The following is a 17807-nucleotide window of genomic DNA, read 5'->3' on the forward strand; positions in this document are numbered from 1 at the left end:
CATTTATTCATTCATGTACTTATTTATACATTTATTTATTGAGACTTAAGACATGTTTAGTCCTCCATAGGCTTGCAACAGAATTGGGTTGAAAATTCTGAAATTGGCCATTGAAATGAGAACTTTTTTTGTATTTTAAGTATATTTTAATGTTAATACTTTTGTATAGCCTGGAAACCAGACACTTCTATCAAGCTCATGTTTCAGGCTAACTTTTGTATACTTAAGTTAAATCTTGAATGCTGTTCTCATATTTAGCTTCCAAACATAAAGGTATTAATCACATTTAACTCTCAGCAAAGAAAGTGAATAAACCTATTTCCTCAAATGTCTTTAAAAGTTCTCCAATAAAAAAAGCTGCAAGGTGTCACATAGGTATTAAAAGTTTATATTTAATGGGGACACAATAAGAATTCTGTAATGACTCTTTTACCAAAAAGTTTCAGACCAGCTTGTCTCAATTTAAACCACATTGCTGAACACATTATTGTATTTGATACAAAAACATGACAGGCACTTTAATTTAAATCAGCTTGCTGTATAAACAACTGCCAGACATATTATACTGTCCGCTGAATACTGTGTCCACTGTATTTAAACGGTTTTGGGAGCCAAGTCTCTTCCTTAGGTAGTTGATTCATTATGGTCCCTGTAACCCATCAATAGACCGGTTACTGAACAAACTGATGACATTAAAATGGGACGGATAAGCAATAAATGAAATGATGGGACAAAAAACAACTCTGACAACACACAACTAAGAGACACAAGGTTGAAAACTTCTCAAGTTCTACCTTCTTAAGTGGCTCTTGAAAAACATAAAGCTTTAGGAAGCCTGACCAAGACATACATTAAATTCACATTAAAAACACATCAACATACATGAACAGGACAGAAATGGTTCGGGGGTCACAGGACCTAAAACCTCCATTAGGGATGCGTCATGTTTCTGCATTAAAATAACTTTTTTTAACTGAACTCGGGGGAAATTCAGGGATATAATGCCCAAATTTGCCTCAAATTTCACACTTACCGATGCATATATTTTCACCTAATCTGATTTCCCTCTACAAGTAATGCAGTGGCTCAAGGGCACTTCAGCAGGGCAGAGGTTTGGGGTCATAAAGGGCCTTAGTGCAGTCTCACTAGTCCCCAAACTGATTGTCTAGTTTACCTGATACCAGCACTGTTGCAAAAATACAGTTAGGAGTAAACAATTGGGTTCATAAACATTACAAACTTTCACAAACACAAAAATCATCAGCTGAATCGACTGACCGAGTACGTTCTATTTTAGACTTAAATCATCTCAACTCTCCATAAGTTCCTCAAGTTGTGCTGTTTTCTTTACAAAACTTTGTTATTTAGAACTACAGGTATGTAGAGTTTAAAGCATTAGTCAATTAATAGACAGAAAATTAATCTGCAACATGATAATCGTATTAATGTCCTGGTTCCAGCTTCTCAATTATGATGATTACCTGCATTTTTTTGTCTTGTATGACAGTAAACTTCATGTGTTTGGTGTTTTTATGGGGCATTTATAAGAAGTCATCTTTGGTCCTGGAAACCTAAGCCGGATATTTTAGCTATTTTCTGACATTTTATAGACCAATCAATCAATAAACAACATATTCGACAAATTAGTAATGATAAATGGTGCTTCACTGGTTAAATCTTTCCTGTTTCCATGTTCCAATCATATAGACTCATACACTACAGCCCAACCATCCACCTGGTATCAAAGTAGGGTCAAATAAACCCTAAAAAGTACTTAAAATATATGCCCAAGGACCTGATATCCACTGCAGGGTAAGTGCAGTCCACAAGACTAGACTATGTGATGCAGAGTACTTTTTAGTACTATTTCAGGCAACTGTGGTGAATTTCCTTGAGATGTTTCGGACCAAACCTGGATTATTCCTCTAACATCCTGCAAACAATGAATTTGCTGCATACAACTTTGGTCAGGGCAGGAAACAGACTGCTATGCGCTGGCCACTACAGCAGACGTGAACCACAATTTAGGAGATTTTCACCATTTTACAAAACCAGCTTGATTTCTGACAACATATTAGGACCTCCAAATGTTTGACAATCCGCCTGCCACACCCAAAATTTACCAGTAACTGGCTGATGGCTGGCATAACATCCCACTGTGGAATTAATTCTGGACAGTTTAAAGTGCTAACGGTCTTAGCAGCAGAGTGACATGTGCTTCTTTGGTTGTAGTTTGGACGGATTAAGAGGGATGCAGAAGCTCCAACAGGGCTCCAACCGCTCCGAAGTAACCCTTAAAAAAACAGAAAATAACTTTGAGATAAAAATCCTTGAGCCTATCAAAGCACAACACTACATTTTGTTTCTCTGAGGTTGAGTTATTTACCTCGTGCTGTAGGAAGAGCGCCTTGAGCTGTCCTTTAGACCAGTAGTCCATGGCGTAGGCCAACAGCTTCATAGAGAGGGTGTTCACTCTCAGGAAGTTTCCCACAAACACCACTCTCTCTATGTTCTTATTGATGACAGAGAATGGGGATCAAATCATTACAAACTGTGACATCAGTTGAGGCAAATACTCTCTCCTAAAATGCTGACGCTGATTATATGTAACGACATATTAACTTGTATATTTTATTACTTATTAACCTTACAGCACAGCAAGCAACAGTTAAAGCCATAATAAAGCAGTCAATAAAGTCGTAACTCTACAACTCAACTAATAAATCATACTGACATAAATATGTCCTGCCTATATTTATTGTATTTCTCTCCAATACGCTTACATTCTCACTTTTGTATACAATTTAATAATCTAACTGCATTTTTAGCTTACCTCTAAAGCATTTAGATAAACATATATTGTTTTTAAACTTATAAACTAAACAAATACATTTATTTGACTATTGATTAAGGCTGTGTATTTTACTGCTAAATTAACAACGCATTTAATTAATAATTGCTTGTTTGCATCTTAAATTGTTTTGAGTTAAACATCCTCTGCTTTGAAGCTGAAAAACACAAAGATAATGCAGCGTACCTCCTCTCCGCCTTCATAGCCCTGTACAATGCTGCTTGATCAAGACGCCACAAGGCAGCACCGTAAAGAGGCTGAACGCAAAGAGAAAACGACCAGCAGTGACACTGGAGGGGAATGGATTCTTCCACAGACTAATATAACTTCTATACCAACTGTGTTGCCCCCAATCCAGAATTCAGACTCTTCCTCGCAATTACATCTTTACAGTCTTTTTGCCAGTAAAACACAGATGCCAATAAATGACTCTCCAGCAACTACAGTGTGTTTTTACCCCCCACACCGTTACTAACCTCATTGAGCGCACACATCCTGGTGATGGAGCCGATGTTATTGGTGATGGTGACCAGCGTTGCCCTGGCCAAATCCTCTTTGGACACCGACTCCCTCTTGTCTTTGGACATCATGTTGCCAAAACTATCAAATCAAAACACGAGCCGTATTAAATGAACAAATACTTCACAAGTCTTTTCAGATTCAGCAGTGTTACGCATCAAACAAGACAACCCGGAAACAAGATTCAGATTTAATTATTTTGTAAAAGGTCCCATATCATGCTCATACTTGTATTTTGGGTTTCTACTAGATCATGTTTATATGCTTAAATATTTAAAAACACATCTTTTATCTCGTACTGTTAAAGCCCATTATTTCTGGGTCTTCTGTATCTGCGTTCTCGATGTATCTGCACCGTCATTACAGCCAGGAATGACTGTAACAGCACTGAAGCTGCACTTTCTATTTATATATAGTGTAGTTGTTGCATCACAACCGTACAGAAGTCCTGATGGCTTGTTTAAAAGCACAGTTTCTGAATACGGACTGTGTGCATTTCTCTGTGGATTGAGTGTTTTGATACTTTCACAGGATTTATGCAGCACTTCGACCTACTTTATAATAAAGAAAAAAGATATGGAAACCTCACTTTTTACAATATGGGGCCTTTAAAAACATATTTAGGAACTGTTGGTGAAAATATCTTGCTCAAACAGCATCTAATTGAAATCAAGGCTTAGAATAGGAACAGGAGGAAATTTAGAACTGTCCCGGTTCCCCGTTTCATTAAAGCAGGGACTGTGTTTAGGCTGGAATCCAACAAAAACTTTAAAAAAAAAAAAAAAAAAAGCTGCTGTAAACCGCACCTTGAGGCTACAGCCCAGCCTGGCAGCCCAAACCTCTCATAGTCTCCTCCATAGATGTCCCGAACCAGCTTGTCCACTCGCGTGCTCTCCCCCTGAGAAGCCATTTCTAGAGCTTCCTCGAAAGTAGAGCAGCCAGTCAGCAGGCAACACAGGCCCAGGAAGGTCCCACCACCGAGACTGTGAACACACACAGATGAACAGAGATATGAGAAATATGCCATTAATATTCTGGAAATGTATAAACACACCAGTCTGAACTGGGTAGGGAGTCTAAAATTAAGGGCAAAGAGAAATGTCTCTGCCAAAAGTAATATTGACCACTTAAAAAAAAAAAAGATAAGTTATGTACATTGTACAGACTGCCAATTCAAAAACACTCTAGTGCTCAGTGTACAGCACAAAGGGCCATTATGTTGAGGGAGAAGTAAGCATTCATGATTCCCTTTCAAAGCCACCAGACAGAGAAACCACATGTGAAAACAAACCAGTGCAGAGAGTATGAGGAGGGAACACTCTCAGTTCAAGTGGCATATTTTAAACTACAAGAAACCCAAATCAAACTAACAAAGAACCATTTGTTTCAACTCACAAGCAAACGGTTAAATAATGGAAATGGTTTGGTTGCAAACAGCTAAAAAAAAATGCTGCTACTTTTCACACCAAGGCACCACGGAGACACAGAGTCAGGCCACCCACTTGACTGGAGTGCACCCACCTGCGAACCCCTGCATCACTTTAACCTGTTCTCAGTCTGTGTGTGGTTGGCTAGTGTCACTTCACATGTATTCGGTTTCTGTTCTGTTTTTTTCTGCTGACACGCAGAGCAAACCAACAGATATAAAAACCGTAATGCTGCACTTGAAAAATCTACTTTTGCGGTTTTCTTTTGCTCATTATAAGACTGTAGAATATTATGTGTCCTCCAAATGAATCAAGGCCTGACTCATCATGAAAACCATTTTAATAGTCAAATCTGTTAATTCACTTTAACGTCACTTAAAATGGACTGTGTGTTAAAAGTATACCCCTTCAGCCCCTGTACTCCCGCTGGGTCCAACCTTTTAGCAAAAAAATAAATATGGAAGACATCATGTTCCATATGAATTAAATTAAATAGGGGCAGCAGGCCCTGTGGATTTGGATTAAGATCCAACATGAGAAGCATCAGAAAATAATACTTAAATGTAAACAATCCCATTTTATGACATATATTAAATGTCAAACAGTCCACCAGCCATTTGTGACCATTAAATCTCCAGCACTGATAATTACCTGGTCCCTGTAACTCGTTTGTAGTTGCTCTCGGAGTAGACGGCCAGGATGCTGACCCCAGACCCTATATTGACCAGCAGCAGAGGGTAAGGGTTTTCCAGTGTGTAGGGCCTCTGGATGCAGCGATCCGGGTCAGTGGGGTTTTCAAAGTAGTAGCACTCCGAGGGTCCGCTGGACACCACCGAGTCGATGTACAACACGCCCCGGATCAAACAGTCCAGCTCATCCAGCTTGTGAAGCTGCAGGTCCGCCATCTTTTTGGTGAGAGGAAAGAGAACACGGATAACGTCACTGAGGAGATGTGGTCAGGAGAACAGAGGTACGAAACTGGGGTGTGAGAAAACAGGAACCTTAATTACATTGGAATACATCTCATCAAAGAAACAAAAAGAAAATGCAGATCTCAAATACATATTTTTGTAATTGTGCAATTGTACATTCCAGTTTTAACGCACTTAAAAATGGACATTTAGTGCAACAACGGTTCTTTATCTCATTGTAGTCGCTGTTCAATTTGTCCAAATTATTTAAGTTATGAAAATAGATTATCTTAACCATGTGTCTGATACTGAATTTGCTTTTATTTCTTGCTAACTGCATGAGGATAAACACGCCCTCTGTGTCCTTGTATCCACTGGCAGTACTGCTACATCTTTAACTGTGGATTTTCACACGCTCTCCATCACTGGCTGTTCTGATTACATGAGTTCTCATCACATGCTAAAAATATGCTACGACTCCACAATTATCTCTCCTTTTTCCTTCCTGTCAATCTTCCCTCTCCAGCCCTGCAAAAGCAAACAGAAGAGAACAAATGCAGACCCACCGAGCGGAAGTCAGACTCAAACTTGTAAGCCCCCCCTCCTGTGGCGCAGAGGGTGGTGTGAAGGCTGGAGAAGTGCTTGTTGCGGCCCATCTGCAGGAAGGCCGGCAGGTCGTGCGTGGGGAAGCGGATGAAGTGCAGGTTGCCCGTCCTGCCGCACAGCGTCAGGTCCTGCAGCTCCAGGTGTACGTCCCTGATGCCCGTTTTACCATAAGCGATGTTGGAGGTCAGGTAGCGGCGGATGCTCTTCAGGTTCTCCACCTCTTCCTGCTCCTCCTCTGCTGTGATGTCTTTGGGCTCAAAGTACACCAGCTTCACCAGAGTGCCTCCAATGTCCATCCCAAACCAGGGAAATGCTGCATTTTGTGAGATAATATATGTAGAAAAAAAAATCCCTTTATTTTTCTTACATTGAATTTAATATTTAAATCATGTTTCCTACACCTTTTCCAGAGTCAAATTAAGGCACTTTAAGCTGTATTTTCATGTTTTTCCTGTACCAGCTGTAGTATACTACATATTTGTATACAGTATTTTCAGTATACTTACTATAAAACTTGTCCATCACATTAAAATTAAATTTTATTGTCCTATCAACAACCAACCTGATGTTTTGAGTCAGCTTTCCACATAAGGACTACAAATTAAACGAAAACTCGCCAGAAATATATCACCATCTGTTTTTTTATAACGTTTATCAAGTCATTTTTCATGCAAACATGTCAGAAAACGCTGTTCTCAGCCTCTCAAATACAGAGATCTTCTTGTCTCTTGTTAAATCATATTATGTCATTCCCTATAACATACATTTCAAGCAGTTTTCCATGCACCTTGAAAACACCCCACTAAAATTCAAGTGTTTCCAAGGATTCCCAGCACCCGTCCTGTTAAATGCTTTGATGGCAGTGGGGACAGACAGAGCTGGATGTCTCTAATGTTGCAGCTTCATCACCATCAGAGGCAGAAGTACAGCGTGTACCAAGAACGCCATCTTGTTGCAAAACAGACCCTGGCTATTTACTGGCACATCTCTCTACTGTATTACATTGTCATAGCAACACCAAAATTACAGTTGTCAGGTTTCGCATCATACCATTACATAGCCATATGCAATACATTTTTAAAGAATTTTATGCGGCCCATTAACAGTTTATTTTCCAAATTTGTACTTTCACTATTTAGATTTTTGTATACATGCATCTTCTCCGGTAAATACACGGAGCCCATGCTACACCTACGCGGCCTTGTTTTCTTCACAGAGTCGCTCCGACGCCTCGCCGTCGAGCTGGAGGTCCGCCGGTCGGATGCGGCTCTTCCTGCGGGCGCGGCTGCCTCAGTGTCGGGCTCGTTTCTGAAACAACCACCGGGCATCTCATTGTTGGACCGCGGCTGCTTCGTGGGCGTTTCGTCCTCGTCGATACTTTCATCGTCGCGTTGGTGGCCATTCCACGCCATTTAAAATGACTTAACTCACGACATATGCTGCAGTTTATGATAACAAATAAAACCATTTGAACGTCAATAATTAATGTGGACAGTGACGCTAATTAGCTAGCTAAGTAGCTGTGTCGCTATAACGGCCGCGGTCTCTTTTTATGTTCTGTCAAGACAGAGGTGGGCGGGGTCAAGCGGGTGACTGAAGGACGCCAGAACCAATCAGAAGGAGAATCCGCCAGTCAAGAAAACGGAGGCTGATGTCACTTTTTTCACATAAAAAAAAACCCCATCATGTATTTATGAATATAAAAATACATGTACATACACACACAGTTAACCAGTCTGTTTATCAGTCTTACTTAGTTTATATTTTCTTAGTTTGTAATCACTTACATTTATTTATTTAATGTACAATGGATTCCTATTCAGGTTGTTGTGTCACCCTTGCTCTGTGTGACATAATTCTATTAAAATTGACATTAACTTGTGGTTTCTCTGCAGGGAAATCAAAATACACACACAATAAAGCACTCTTTATGTCAGGTTTATTGATATCATTTTCAAGTAGCTATAGACAGTGCCTAAAATTTTGAAAAAACAAAACAATTCACGTGTTCCATAATGACAAAATATTTAATCTACAAAAGCATCTCTGCAGCCCAAAATATCCTCTTAAAATGTGCAAAACCTTCTAAATTTAAGATTTATTTTTTACAGACATTTCTATTGACAATGTTATTTACAATCTAATCTAATCTCATTATCCTCTCAAATTTGTTTAAAAATAAATACATCAAAATATAATTTCAAACATTTACACCAGAGAATGACCAGAAAGCACACCGCCGCCTGCCAAGTGCACCAAAATCTGTATATAATGCATTTTTTAAATGATCTCATTGCAAAAGCAAACTAGGCATTGCTATACTAAATACATTTTCTTATGTTTTCAAACATAATAAATAAGCAATGCCCACAAAACATTTAAATAATGCATCAAATGACATGACGGCTCATGGTTAAGACGCTGGAAAAAATAGGATGTGACTATGAACCAGATATATTTGCCAAGTATGTAATTTAATTATTCAGTTTTTAGTGGACTGATTCTTTGAGACATTATTGGTGCTTTGGAATGTTTTTGACACATCAGGTTTTCTGGGAATACATTACCTATATAGTGAATATATATATATGTACAAATAAATACAGATAGTGCACGGGCCATCATTTACAGTGTGATGCTGCACTATGTTTCACAGTCCCCATCCAGTCAAATACAGGTCCTTGGTGCACTAATCTTCACTGGACAACAGCCAGCAGTCTTATCTTAAAAGTGCTTATCAGACAAGTGCACATTCAAACATTTCTATCATTATTACACAGCATCTGTGTACATTTACAAACCACATATCTGCAGCAAGTGCAAACATAACCTGAGATTTCAACCCAGTTTCATGAAGTTCCCCAACTAGAATATGAAGGGTAGATTTGGATTCTGCTCAATTTCTTTCATCAGTAAAATGATAAAACAAAGTACAAACTAACATACTTGTAATTAATGACATGATCAAAGGTCTGGCAAGTCAGCTATTATTACTAAAGGTAATTATTAAACAGCTGCCTCACGCCATACTTGTCCAGTGACAACAACAAGGCACCATAACCTCAAGATCCTTTCAAAAGCCTTAAAGCCTAATCTTCTCGTCCTTTAAAATGTATTAAATCCCCTTAATTCTTAAACCTCCACGCCATCAGCAGTGCACAGGCCCCCACTCCTGCAGCGGTCAGAATATACTTTGTATTAGTTGTGCGAGAGGCCGTCTTCTCCTCAGAATCATGCAGTGACTTTTGCTCTGGTGACATATGAGCGGGCGCAGGCTCACAAGGTTGGCAGTTCTCACAGGAGGTGGTGTTTACACTCAATGCAGTATCAACAGTGTTGGTGGATAGTGGCGGTGCAGAGGTTATCTCTTTGGCTGCTTCCCCGTTGACGACTTGAGCTTGTGGTGCCGAGCTTTGGCCGTCTAGGTTAAGGATAGACGGCTCCTCGGATACATGCACCACATTTTCAAGCACACCCTGCATTTCCAAACTCTGACCAGGAGAATCATACTGGTTTTCCTCCGGTTCGTTATGATTAAGAGCAATTCCGTTTTCCAGGCATGGCAGTGGAGACACTGTACTCACGGAAGAGCTGACAACAGAGCATGCCGGGAGATGGGTCACAGCGTCCGGGGGAGCATTGCTTATTTCCAGGCGCTCACTATTACCCGAGTATGGCTGCACCGGTGAGCTGGGTGCAGGGATAGTAGGGCTGTCCTCATTTTGTGGGTGGATGCTGATGAGTTGGTTAGGCTTGCTCATACACACGTCATCACAGAGAGAGGCGTCCATTGCAGTACCTGGCAGGGGGAAAGTTGTAGCTGCCGTCTCTGTCTGCGGGCTGCTTTCAAAAACCTGCACGGAAAACACAAAAGTTTACAAACTCATCAACTGATTTGGACCAGAGCAAATATACTTTAAAAATACATTTAGTTGAATCAGTCCCTCTCTGACAAACTGTTGACCAAAATATGGTCATTATAAGCTTCACAGTGGTACAACAGAGACACATTTACTGTGTTTCAGGGCTGTTGTATTAGATTCCTGTCATTAGTACAGATGTATGTGTGTTTTCTATTCAAAAATATTATGCTGTTAGGTGAAAATGCCATTACAAAAACTTGCTTTTGCATAGTAATGTATGTGATGGGTTTCATTAAAGTCACCTGAGGAGTGCCAGGCGACGAATAGCACAAAGGAGCAATATAATTTTTTGTATGTCATGTGCAAGCATGGGCATATTGCTACGTAATACATATTTCTGCCAAAGGTGTCACACTATTCCCCTGATAAACAGCTGGCGGCTGTAACGAGCCAATAAGTGCAGCATTGTGTCAGCAAAGGTAAAAAAAAAAGACGGCAAGCTAGAAAACATGAATTTTAAAACTGCAGGATTTAAATTATTTTAAAAATCTGATTTGCAAGTGTTTTTACACGAAAGGAAATCCATTCAACACCATATCTTTAAGGATACACACAGTGGCCCTCATTTATCAAACGAATGTACGGCAGAAAAACGTGCGTACGACCATTTCCTGGCAAACTTCGGCATTTATCAATTTGGACGTGAGCGGGAGCTACGATCAAATCTCACGTGTGGTCGGAGATCGTGTACGCACATTTGAGCCTGTGTATTTGCGGTGCAGAACAGCAAAATCTGTCTGAAAATAATGAACAAACCTCAGCTGTCATTAAGCATAAGCAGTCACATATTAAGAACAGATCAAAACGTATTCTTAAAACGAATAAAAAAAAAAAAATTGTGGTTGTAGCGATTGATTGTACTCATGTGCGTCTGAAGGCACCATCCATGAATGATTACGCATTCATCAATCGCAAAAACTACCACTCGATAAATGTACAGGTGATTTGTAATGCCAAGCTATCACTTTTTAACGTGGCGGCCAGGGGGGGGAGACACACGATTCTTTTATATTTTAAAACAGCTCGGCTCCAGCCCCCCGCGACCCCGACAAGGTTGAAGATGAATGAATGAAAAGGAAAGCGCACTGCAGAGCCAAAGTCACATCCTCGATAAATTGCATTAAATCAAACAAGATATCAGATGATTAACATCTTGGTATGGTTCTTCTAGGTGACAAAGGTTATCCTCTAACGGAATACCTAATAACCCCGCTGGCAAACCCCGCTACAGAGCAGGAGCGCAGGTTCAGCAGTGCGCACACACGCACAGGTGCACACGGGTCACAGTGGAGCGCTGCTTCGGGTTGACTGCCTCCGTTATTCTTTTCCATACAGAGTTTTTATGGGCCCCTTTTATTCCACTCTTAAGACTGCCAAAAAGCATATCTTTATTTTGCTCCATCTCAGGATGCAGATCTGTGTGTCGGAAAAAAAGTGTATTTTCTTCCCAGCTTCCTCTGCATGTTTGACCTCAGTGGGCGAGGCCTCCGAACCAGGAATATTTAAGGGCGTAGCATGTTAATGACGATGAGATTGGTCCGATACAAATGTTTCATAAATCACACGTGGGTCCTGTCATACGACCAATTCTGCGCTCAGATCTGCGCCCGTTTTCACGCAAGATTGATAAATGAGGCCCACTGTGTCTTGGTCTGAAACACTGAATTTAAATCTGCTTTGTTTACAGGAAAACGCAACACGGTAACTTTGACTTTGGCCTCAGGAACATTTTAAAACCACAAGTCATATATTAATGTGGGAATAATCCATCCTGAAACACAACACTTCATTGCTATTAACAGAACAGTTGATCAGTTTTGTGGTTTAGTGGTGTATTTCTGTTGTTCTATAGATGATTCCTCCAATATAATGACAATGGTATGTCACTTGAGATCATTCATTTTGAGCTAAATGGAGGTTTAGTCAAAGCTTTAGTAAAGTAATTGTCAGAGAAAGAAAGTTCACAAGGACGTGTTCTTGGCACCCTCTCCAGGTAAAATTAGGAGGACTGAAACAAATAAAGTGAGCCTTTCAATGAGCATATTTTGGTATTCACCTGTGTAGCAGGAGGTTCAGACGTTTCTTCAGGCTCCAGGACAGCAGCAGGTTTTAGGTCCACAGGAGGGGTGGTGTCCTGGACTGGAGGCCTCTCTGGGGTCGTCGTGAGGAAAGAGGATCCATCGGTCACATCTGAGTTTATCTGAGATGGAGATGGACTCCGTGGTGGACTGACCGCTGGGGAGGTTGTTTGGAGAGGATCGGGGCTGGGTGGACTGTCTGTCTCACACTGCTCAACAGGACTGGGTGCTTGAGTAGACACCTCTCCGTTTCCTGCGCTCACCTCATCAGGGATCACACCATTATCACCAGAGATGTCCTGAATGTCTGATTCAGAGTTTTCCACCGGCTCTGGGTGAGAGTTAGTCTCCCTCTGAGACGGTGGGGTTGCAGTCGCCTGAGTGTGTGGGGTCACAGGGGAAGGAGGAGGTGTTGATGGAGGGGGTGCCACTTCAACTTGAGCTGCCTGTGGAGGCTCAGGGACGGCGTCAGGTGGAGACACAGCCTCAGAAACTTGGGCTGCTGAGCTCTGGAGGCCTTGTGGCTGCACAAGGATTTCCAGAGGGGGTGAGGCCTGGGCAGCGGGTTCTGGAGGAGCCAATGCTTCAGCAGGTGGTACAACATCAGCCTGACTGTTTTCACCACTCTCTGGGACAGACACATTACTGGCAGATGGGGCTGGATGGACATGTGCCCTGATGACAGTCGTTGGAGGGGAGCTGGGGTTGGAATCTAGGGCAAAGCAAACAATGTTGTCATTAAATCCATTTCGAATGAATATGACTAAAGTTCCTGAGGGATGAGCTGACACGGTAATGATACAGTAATTCCGATCTCATTTACCGAGGCCTTCCAGACATCTTTCTGACAACAGAAAGGTCACACAGCAAGGAGAAATTGTTTTGCTTCAACTGTATAAATGAGCTTATAAAGCTCCACTTGCTCACCTGTGCAGTGGCTAAAATATGAACATTTATGCAAACTTTTGTTTCCAAATGACTGCAATATACTATCCCGAGTCCAATTTACTGTGCTTCATCGTTAACACACTCAACCATGAAGTACAGTGCATGAAATAATAATGGAAATATTAGAACAAAACACAAAGAACATTTAATAGACATTGTTTTGTTGTTGTTTTTTTGTTTTTGCGAAACTAAAATTGTGGTTTAACTGTTATACATAATAACATTATGTGTTCCTTTAATATCTCACATGCTACTGAGATCATAGAGAACCTGAAAATTAATTTGAGGTATGCTTATATTTGCTTGTCAAAAGCGAAAAACTAAATTCCATTCTACCCTAAAATGCACAGTAATAGGTTCTTGATCTAAAGACTCACTGTTACTGCCTCTCAGAGCGTTGTATTCCGCTCTCATCTCAGCTGCTAAAGATGTCTGCTCACACGCCTCAAGTGCTTCGATAAACTGCTCCGGCCAGTTTTCTCGTCTCTTCAGAGAGTCGAGAAGAAGCACCATGGCGTCAAAGTTCCCATTAGTCTCTCTTTTTGCTTCTATGTTCTCCTACAATTAGAAGAAAAAAGCATAGGGGAAAAAACACATGAATTAAAGTAGATTCTCGTTAGTGACTGAAGTTTGATAATAAAGTTAATTGTACTGAACTGTCACACCTTACAATAACCAAATCTGAGTGTCCTCATTAAAAATATTTTTAAAACTTCCAGACTGATCTCTAAAATTCAACTACCGGACGGCAGCCACACTTCTGATCCGGTGATTATCAATAAGTCTTTTTCTGATTTCCACACCGCATTATATACTATCTCTAGTCATAAAACGAAGCATCAATGGGCTCTTTTCTTTTAGATTCTATTTGATAATCAACTTGAATGGACTTTACTATGAGAGGAGCTGGTACTGGGGCCAGTAGGTAAGTCTTTAAAACACTCTTTTAATAAACTCCAGGTTCACTAACTACGTTGTTGGTGCTTTGTTTTATGTGTCAGGACTCTTCTTATGCTGCTGCAGAGGTTTGCTGTTATTCTGAGCAGTATTTGTGGTTAAAGACGCTGTTTTAATGCCTTTACCGTGCTGCCCGAGCTAATCAGTGTTAGCCACGTCCGGCTGTTAGCGACTCGCCCGTTTTCCTCAGGTAATAGTTGTTACATGGAAAAAACTGTCTTGATGGCTTATTTCGTGTATGTAAGTCCAGAAAAAGACCATGGGACTATTTTGCACCGGAATTACACTTTAAGTGTAACCAGGTATCGTTTTGGCACTGGTATTGATAAATGTGGATACTAGTGCCAATACGTGATATTAATCCAATATTATTCAAACAATCCCCGTTCCTAGTCCTACAGTAGGTACTTGTAGCTAATGAAACTTACCCTGTCGTGAGGAGTCAAGCAAGGCAGGTGGACCATTATTTCTCTCACTTTCACCCTGGTCACAATTGTCGGCATATTCCGCCGCAAGTATCCATTGTACAGCTTGTCACTGGCAAATGACATCTGTGAAATAAGAAAGTGGAAAAAGGACACAGAGTGTGTAAACACACTTTGTACATTGTAATTTGTACAGTGTAGTATTGCAAAAGGAAAGCTTCCACTTTCACTATCCCTATTTCCCTATTTCATTTTACTACATGTTACATGTGAAAGTACCTAAAAACACATTAGTGGAACATCATTTTCACTGTCTGCAATGATCTCAGTCAGACACACCTTTGAGGAAATTTTTAATGAATGAAAGTGAAAGTGAAAGTGAAGATCTGGCATGCTGCAGCTTTGGGGGAAAAGTAAAAGGTTCAGTATGAGAAACATTTAACAGCCACAAACGCTTTGTTCCTTTTTCAAGGGGAGGACAAAACTCTTTCATTTCAAGGTTGAAGTTTTCTTGAGTACAAAGAAGGTGATTAGTCAATGATTAATCACCTTCAGACTCCAGTTTAATATCCTAACTTCAAATGTGCAGCATGAACGTCTCAAATGTCTCACTACAAACACGCCCACACATTCATTCCTCTGGCTTTTCAGGGTCAAAAAGCTTGAGCACACTTTTTTTTTGTATTGAATACACCTTAAAACCATCACTTTGTTTGTACCTAAACAGTCAGGTGAAGTAATCTGTTGTCAGGCTCAGTCAGGGGGAACGTTTTCACACACACACACACACACACACACACACAGGATTTATAATCTGTCACCACCGGCCACGTCAAACAGAGCAGTACGTTAAAGTTTAGTGTAAACGTGGGAGGCAGCAGCAGCGGCCTGGAAGAAATGTCAGGGGCAGAAACCAAAGAGCAAAGTCTTCCTCATTGTATCATTAGCCCTCAGAGGCCATGGTTTAACACACACACACACACACACACACACACACACACACACACACACACACACACACACACACACACACACACACACACACACACACACACACACACACAGAGTCTGAGTGTCAGATAAAAAGGAATGTGGTAAGCTTGTATGTATTATTTTCAAGCATACATCTAAGTGTAAAGTGGTGAGAGACTGCAGATTAACAAGACAAGGACGGTGGTGTGTGAGAGGGGGGAAAGCACCTTGACACGAGGCTGAATTATGCAAAGCTGAGCCAAATGAATGACCTCTAAACTGGCAGGTCATCATGACAGTCCTTTTCTTGCCAGCCTCCTTGGCTTTCAAAGACGGCGGGTCAGATTTCATGCCGAACAGATCGCAGGAAGCTTGGGAAATAACTCATCAAACAAGTTTTGGAGTAAAGCTTCTGACAAAACAAGTTGGGTAGAATTGCACACAAAAATATGGACAATGAAGCCTATACATACATATATATGTATGCCTGTAAATAACTTTCAAGCCTGTTTTGTGTAAAACAACTGACTAAGAAGGTTGGGATACATTATAAAGACTGCACACAAACAACAAGAGGCTTATAACTGCCTATAAAATAGTAAAATATCTCGTTCAATATACTTTTCAAGCCTATTTTTATATTAAATAACTGACTGTGAAGGTTAGATTAATTAAAAAAGGCTGCACGCGAACAGCAAGGACAATAGAGACCTATAACTGACTATAATATATCAAACTAGCTTATAAAATGTACTTTCAAGCCTATTTTTGTATTTAATAACTGACTGTGAAGGTTATATACATTAAAAAAAAGGCTGCACAGGAACAGCAAGGACAGTAGACACTTATAATAGGACACAATGTCACCACTGTTTCCTGAGTTGGCACTCTCTTATTTATCCAATGAAGCTTAATTAAGTGCAGTCAAGCACTTAATAAAGCTTCATTTACTGTCATGTCAAACGATATAAGGCTCACCTTTCGTGTTTTGGTGCCTCGGCTGTTCGTGACTGCCTCTCCAAAGCTGTTCCTGCTCTCACAAATAAAACCTGCGCTGTCTTCCTTCACACACATCTGCGCAGCGGTTCCGGTTCTGTTCTCTAAGCCCATTGGACGATAGTGCCGTCAATCAAAGGGCGGGCCAATAGGATTGAGGTCAGGCTGGAAAAAGAAGGCGGGGCGCGCTTAATCTTGACCCTCACCGTGACTTTTTGCTGTGCTGTGCTGGGATGGCAGCGGAATTAGATTGGATCTAGACTTCTGGTTTACATCTGTCTCTAATCCTTGCTCCTAATCCGTTCACATGGACACAAACACACAGAGGGGAGGGGGCAATCTGTCCTGTTTATACACGGAACAGAAAATATAGGAGCATACAACCAATATATTACCACTGCACTTGTATTTCTTAATAGAAATGAAGCTGGTTTTCAATAACAGTAGTGTTGAAGTAAAATGGAGGTCCATTTCATATGACCTTTTACTTAAGATCAGAGATAAATATTGTACTTTCTGCTCCGCTACACATTACTTAATTTTATGCAAAATATAAATTAATACATTCACAATTACATATAATTTCCAAGCACCTTAAAAAAACTTGACAAACAACTCTACTGTGCGATATTACCTCAGCCGCGTTTCTTATTTATCTGTATATTTTATCCTTATTTGTATATTTTATGTTATGTACAAATGTATACTATATATATATAGTATATATATATATATATATATTAATATTATTATTTATATATATATATAATATTAATTATAATAATACAATGCTATACTATTTTTTGAATAAAACTTTACCAAGTAAAATTATTATCTGTAAATTAACAAGTAACTACAGAAATATAGTGGAGTGGAAGTATATAAAGTAAAGTGACAACACTCAAGTACCTCAACCTAAATGTCCTCCCCCACTGCTGATATTATTTGTGCTTTTATCATTCTGTTTAGATATTGATTTGAGTATGCAGCACAGATTTGAATGTACTAATCCACATTTAATCATGACGACTAATCTGCAGTGGCAGTATTTGTTTACGTATGTATTTTTCCTCATTATTCAACACTTCTCCTTTTATATACAGTCAGCAGCGAACATACAACAACGTAAACACCTGTAAATTATTCTACAGTAGAAGACAGGGCTGAAAGACTCTGCAGAAATGAAGGAACTGC

The 17807-nt window shown here is 40.2% G+C and overlaps 2 protein-coding genes across 3 annotated transcripts; both read right to left on the bottom strand.

Annotated features, from left to right (window-relative positions):
- Positions 1 to 390: 390 nt before the first annotated feature.
- Positions 391 to 7863, bottom strand: pank2 (pantothenate kinase 2). Its single transcript, XM_083924980.1, has 7 exons — positions 7510 to 7863; positions 6275 to 6627; positions 5449 to 5702; positions 4177 to 4353; positions 3328 to 3451; positions 2387 to 2512; positions 391 to 2293 (listed from the first exon to the last, which is right to left on the bottom strand). Exons 1-7 carry the CDS (start codon positions 7724 to 7726, stop codon positions 2243 to 2245), a joined length of 1302 nt encoding a protein of 433 aa, XP_083781106.1. The 5' UTR covers positions 7727 to 7863; the 3' UTR covers positions 391 to 2242.
- Positions 7864 to 8295: 432 nt separating this feature from the next.
- Positions 8296 to 16644, bottom strand: mavs (mitochondrial antiviral signaling protein). Of its 2 annotated transcripts, none has more exons than XM_083924766.1 (5): positions 16596 to 16644; positions 14649 to 14771; positions 13641 to 13821; positions 12294 to 13027; positions 8296 to 10168 (listed from the first exon to the last, which is right to left on the bottom strand). In XM_083924766.1, exons 2-5 carry the CDS (start codon positions 14769 to 14771, stop codon positions 9440 to 9442), a joined length of 1767 nt encoding a protein of 588 aa, XP_083780892.1. In that variant the 5' UTR covers positions 16596 to 16644; the 3' UTR covers positions 8296 to 9439. The 2 variants fall into 2 exon arrangements, with proteins under 2 accessions (XP_083780892.1, XP_083780893.1); XM_083924767.1 differs by lacking the exon at positions 16596 to 16644 and adding an exon at positions 15845 to 15981.
- Between the last annotated feature and the right edge of the window lie 1163 nt (positions 16645 to 17807).

The sequence above is a fragment of the Echiichthys vipera genome, assembly GCF_963691815.1.
Source record: "Echiichthys vipera genome assembly, chromosome: 12".
NCBI classification, from domain to species: Eukaryota; Metazoa; Chordata; class Actinopteri; order Perciformes; family Trachinidae; genus Echiichthys; species Echiichthys vipera.

Bases quoted from the DNA above. Each gene is read 5' to 3' on its own strand.
- pank2 (XM_083924980.1), bottom strand. From the start codon at position 7,726: ATGGCGTGGAATGGCCACCAACGCGACGATGAAAGTATCGACGAGGAC. The intron at 5,703-6,274 runs GTGGGTCTGCAT...CTCACCAAAAAG, and splicing joins TTGAGTCTGACTTCCGCTCG to ATGGCGGACCTGCAGCTTCA. The intron at 2,294-2,386 runs GTAAATAACTCA...TGTTTTTTTAAG, and splicing joins CGCTCTTCCTACAGCACGAG to GGTTACTTCGGAGCGGTTGG.
- mavs (XM_083924766.1), bottom strand. From the start codon at position 14,771: ATGTCATTTGCCAGTGACAAGCTGTACAATGGATACTTGCGGCGGAAT. The intron at 13,028-13,640 runs GTGAGTCTTTAG...GCTTTGCCCTAG, and splicing joins CGCTCTGAGAGGCAGTAACA to ATTCCAACCCCAGCTCCCCT. The intron at 10,169-12,293 runs GTGAATACCAAA...TTTTCCGTGCAG, and splicing joins CTGAACCTCCTGCTACACAG to GTTTTTGAAAGCAGCCCGCA.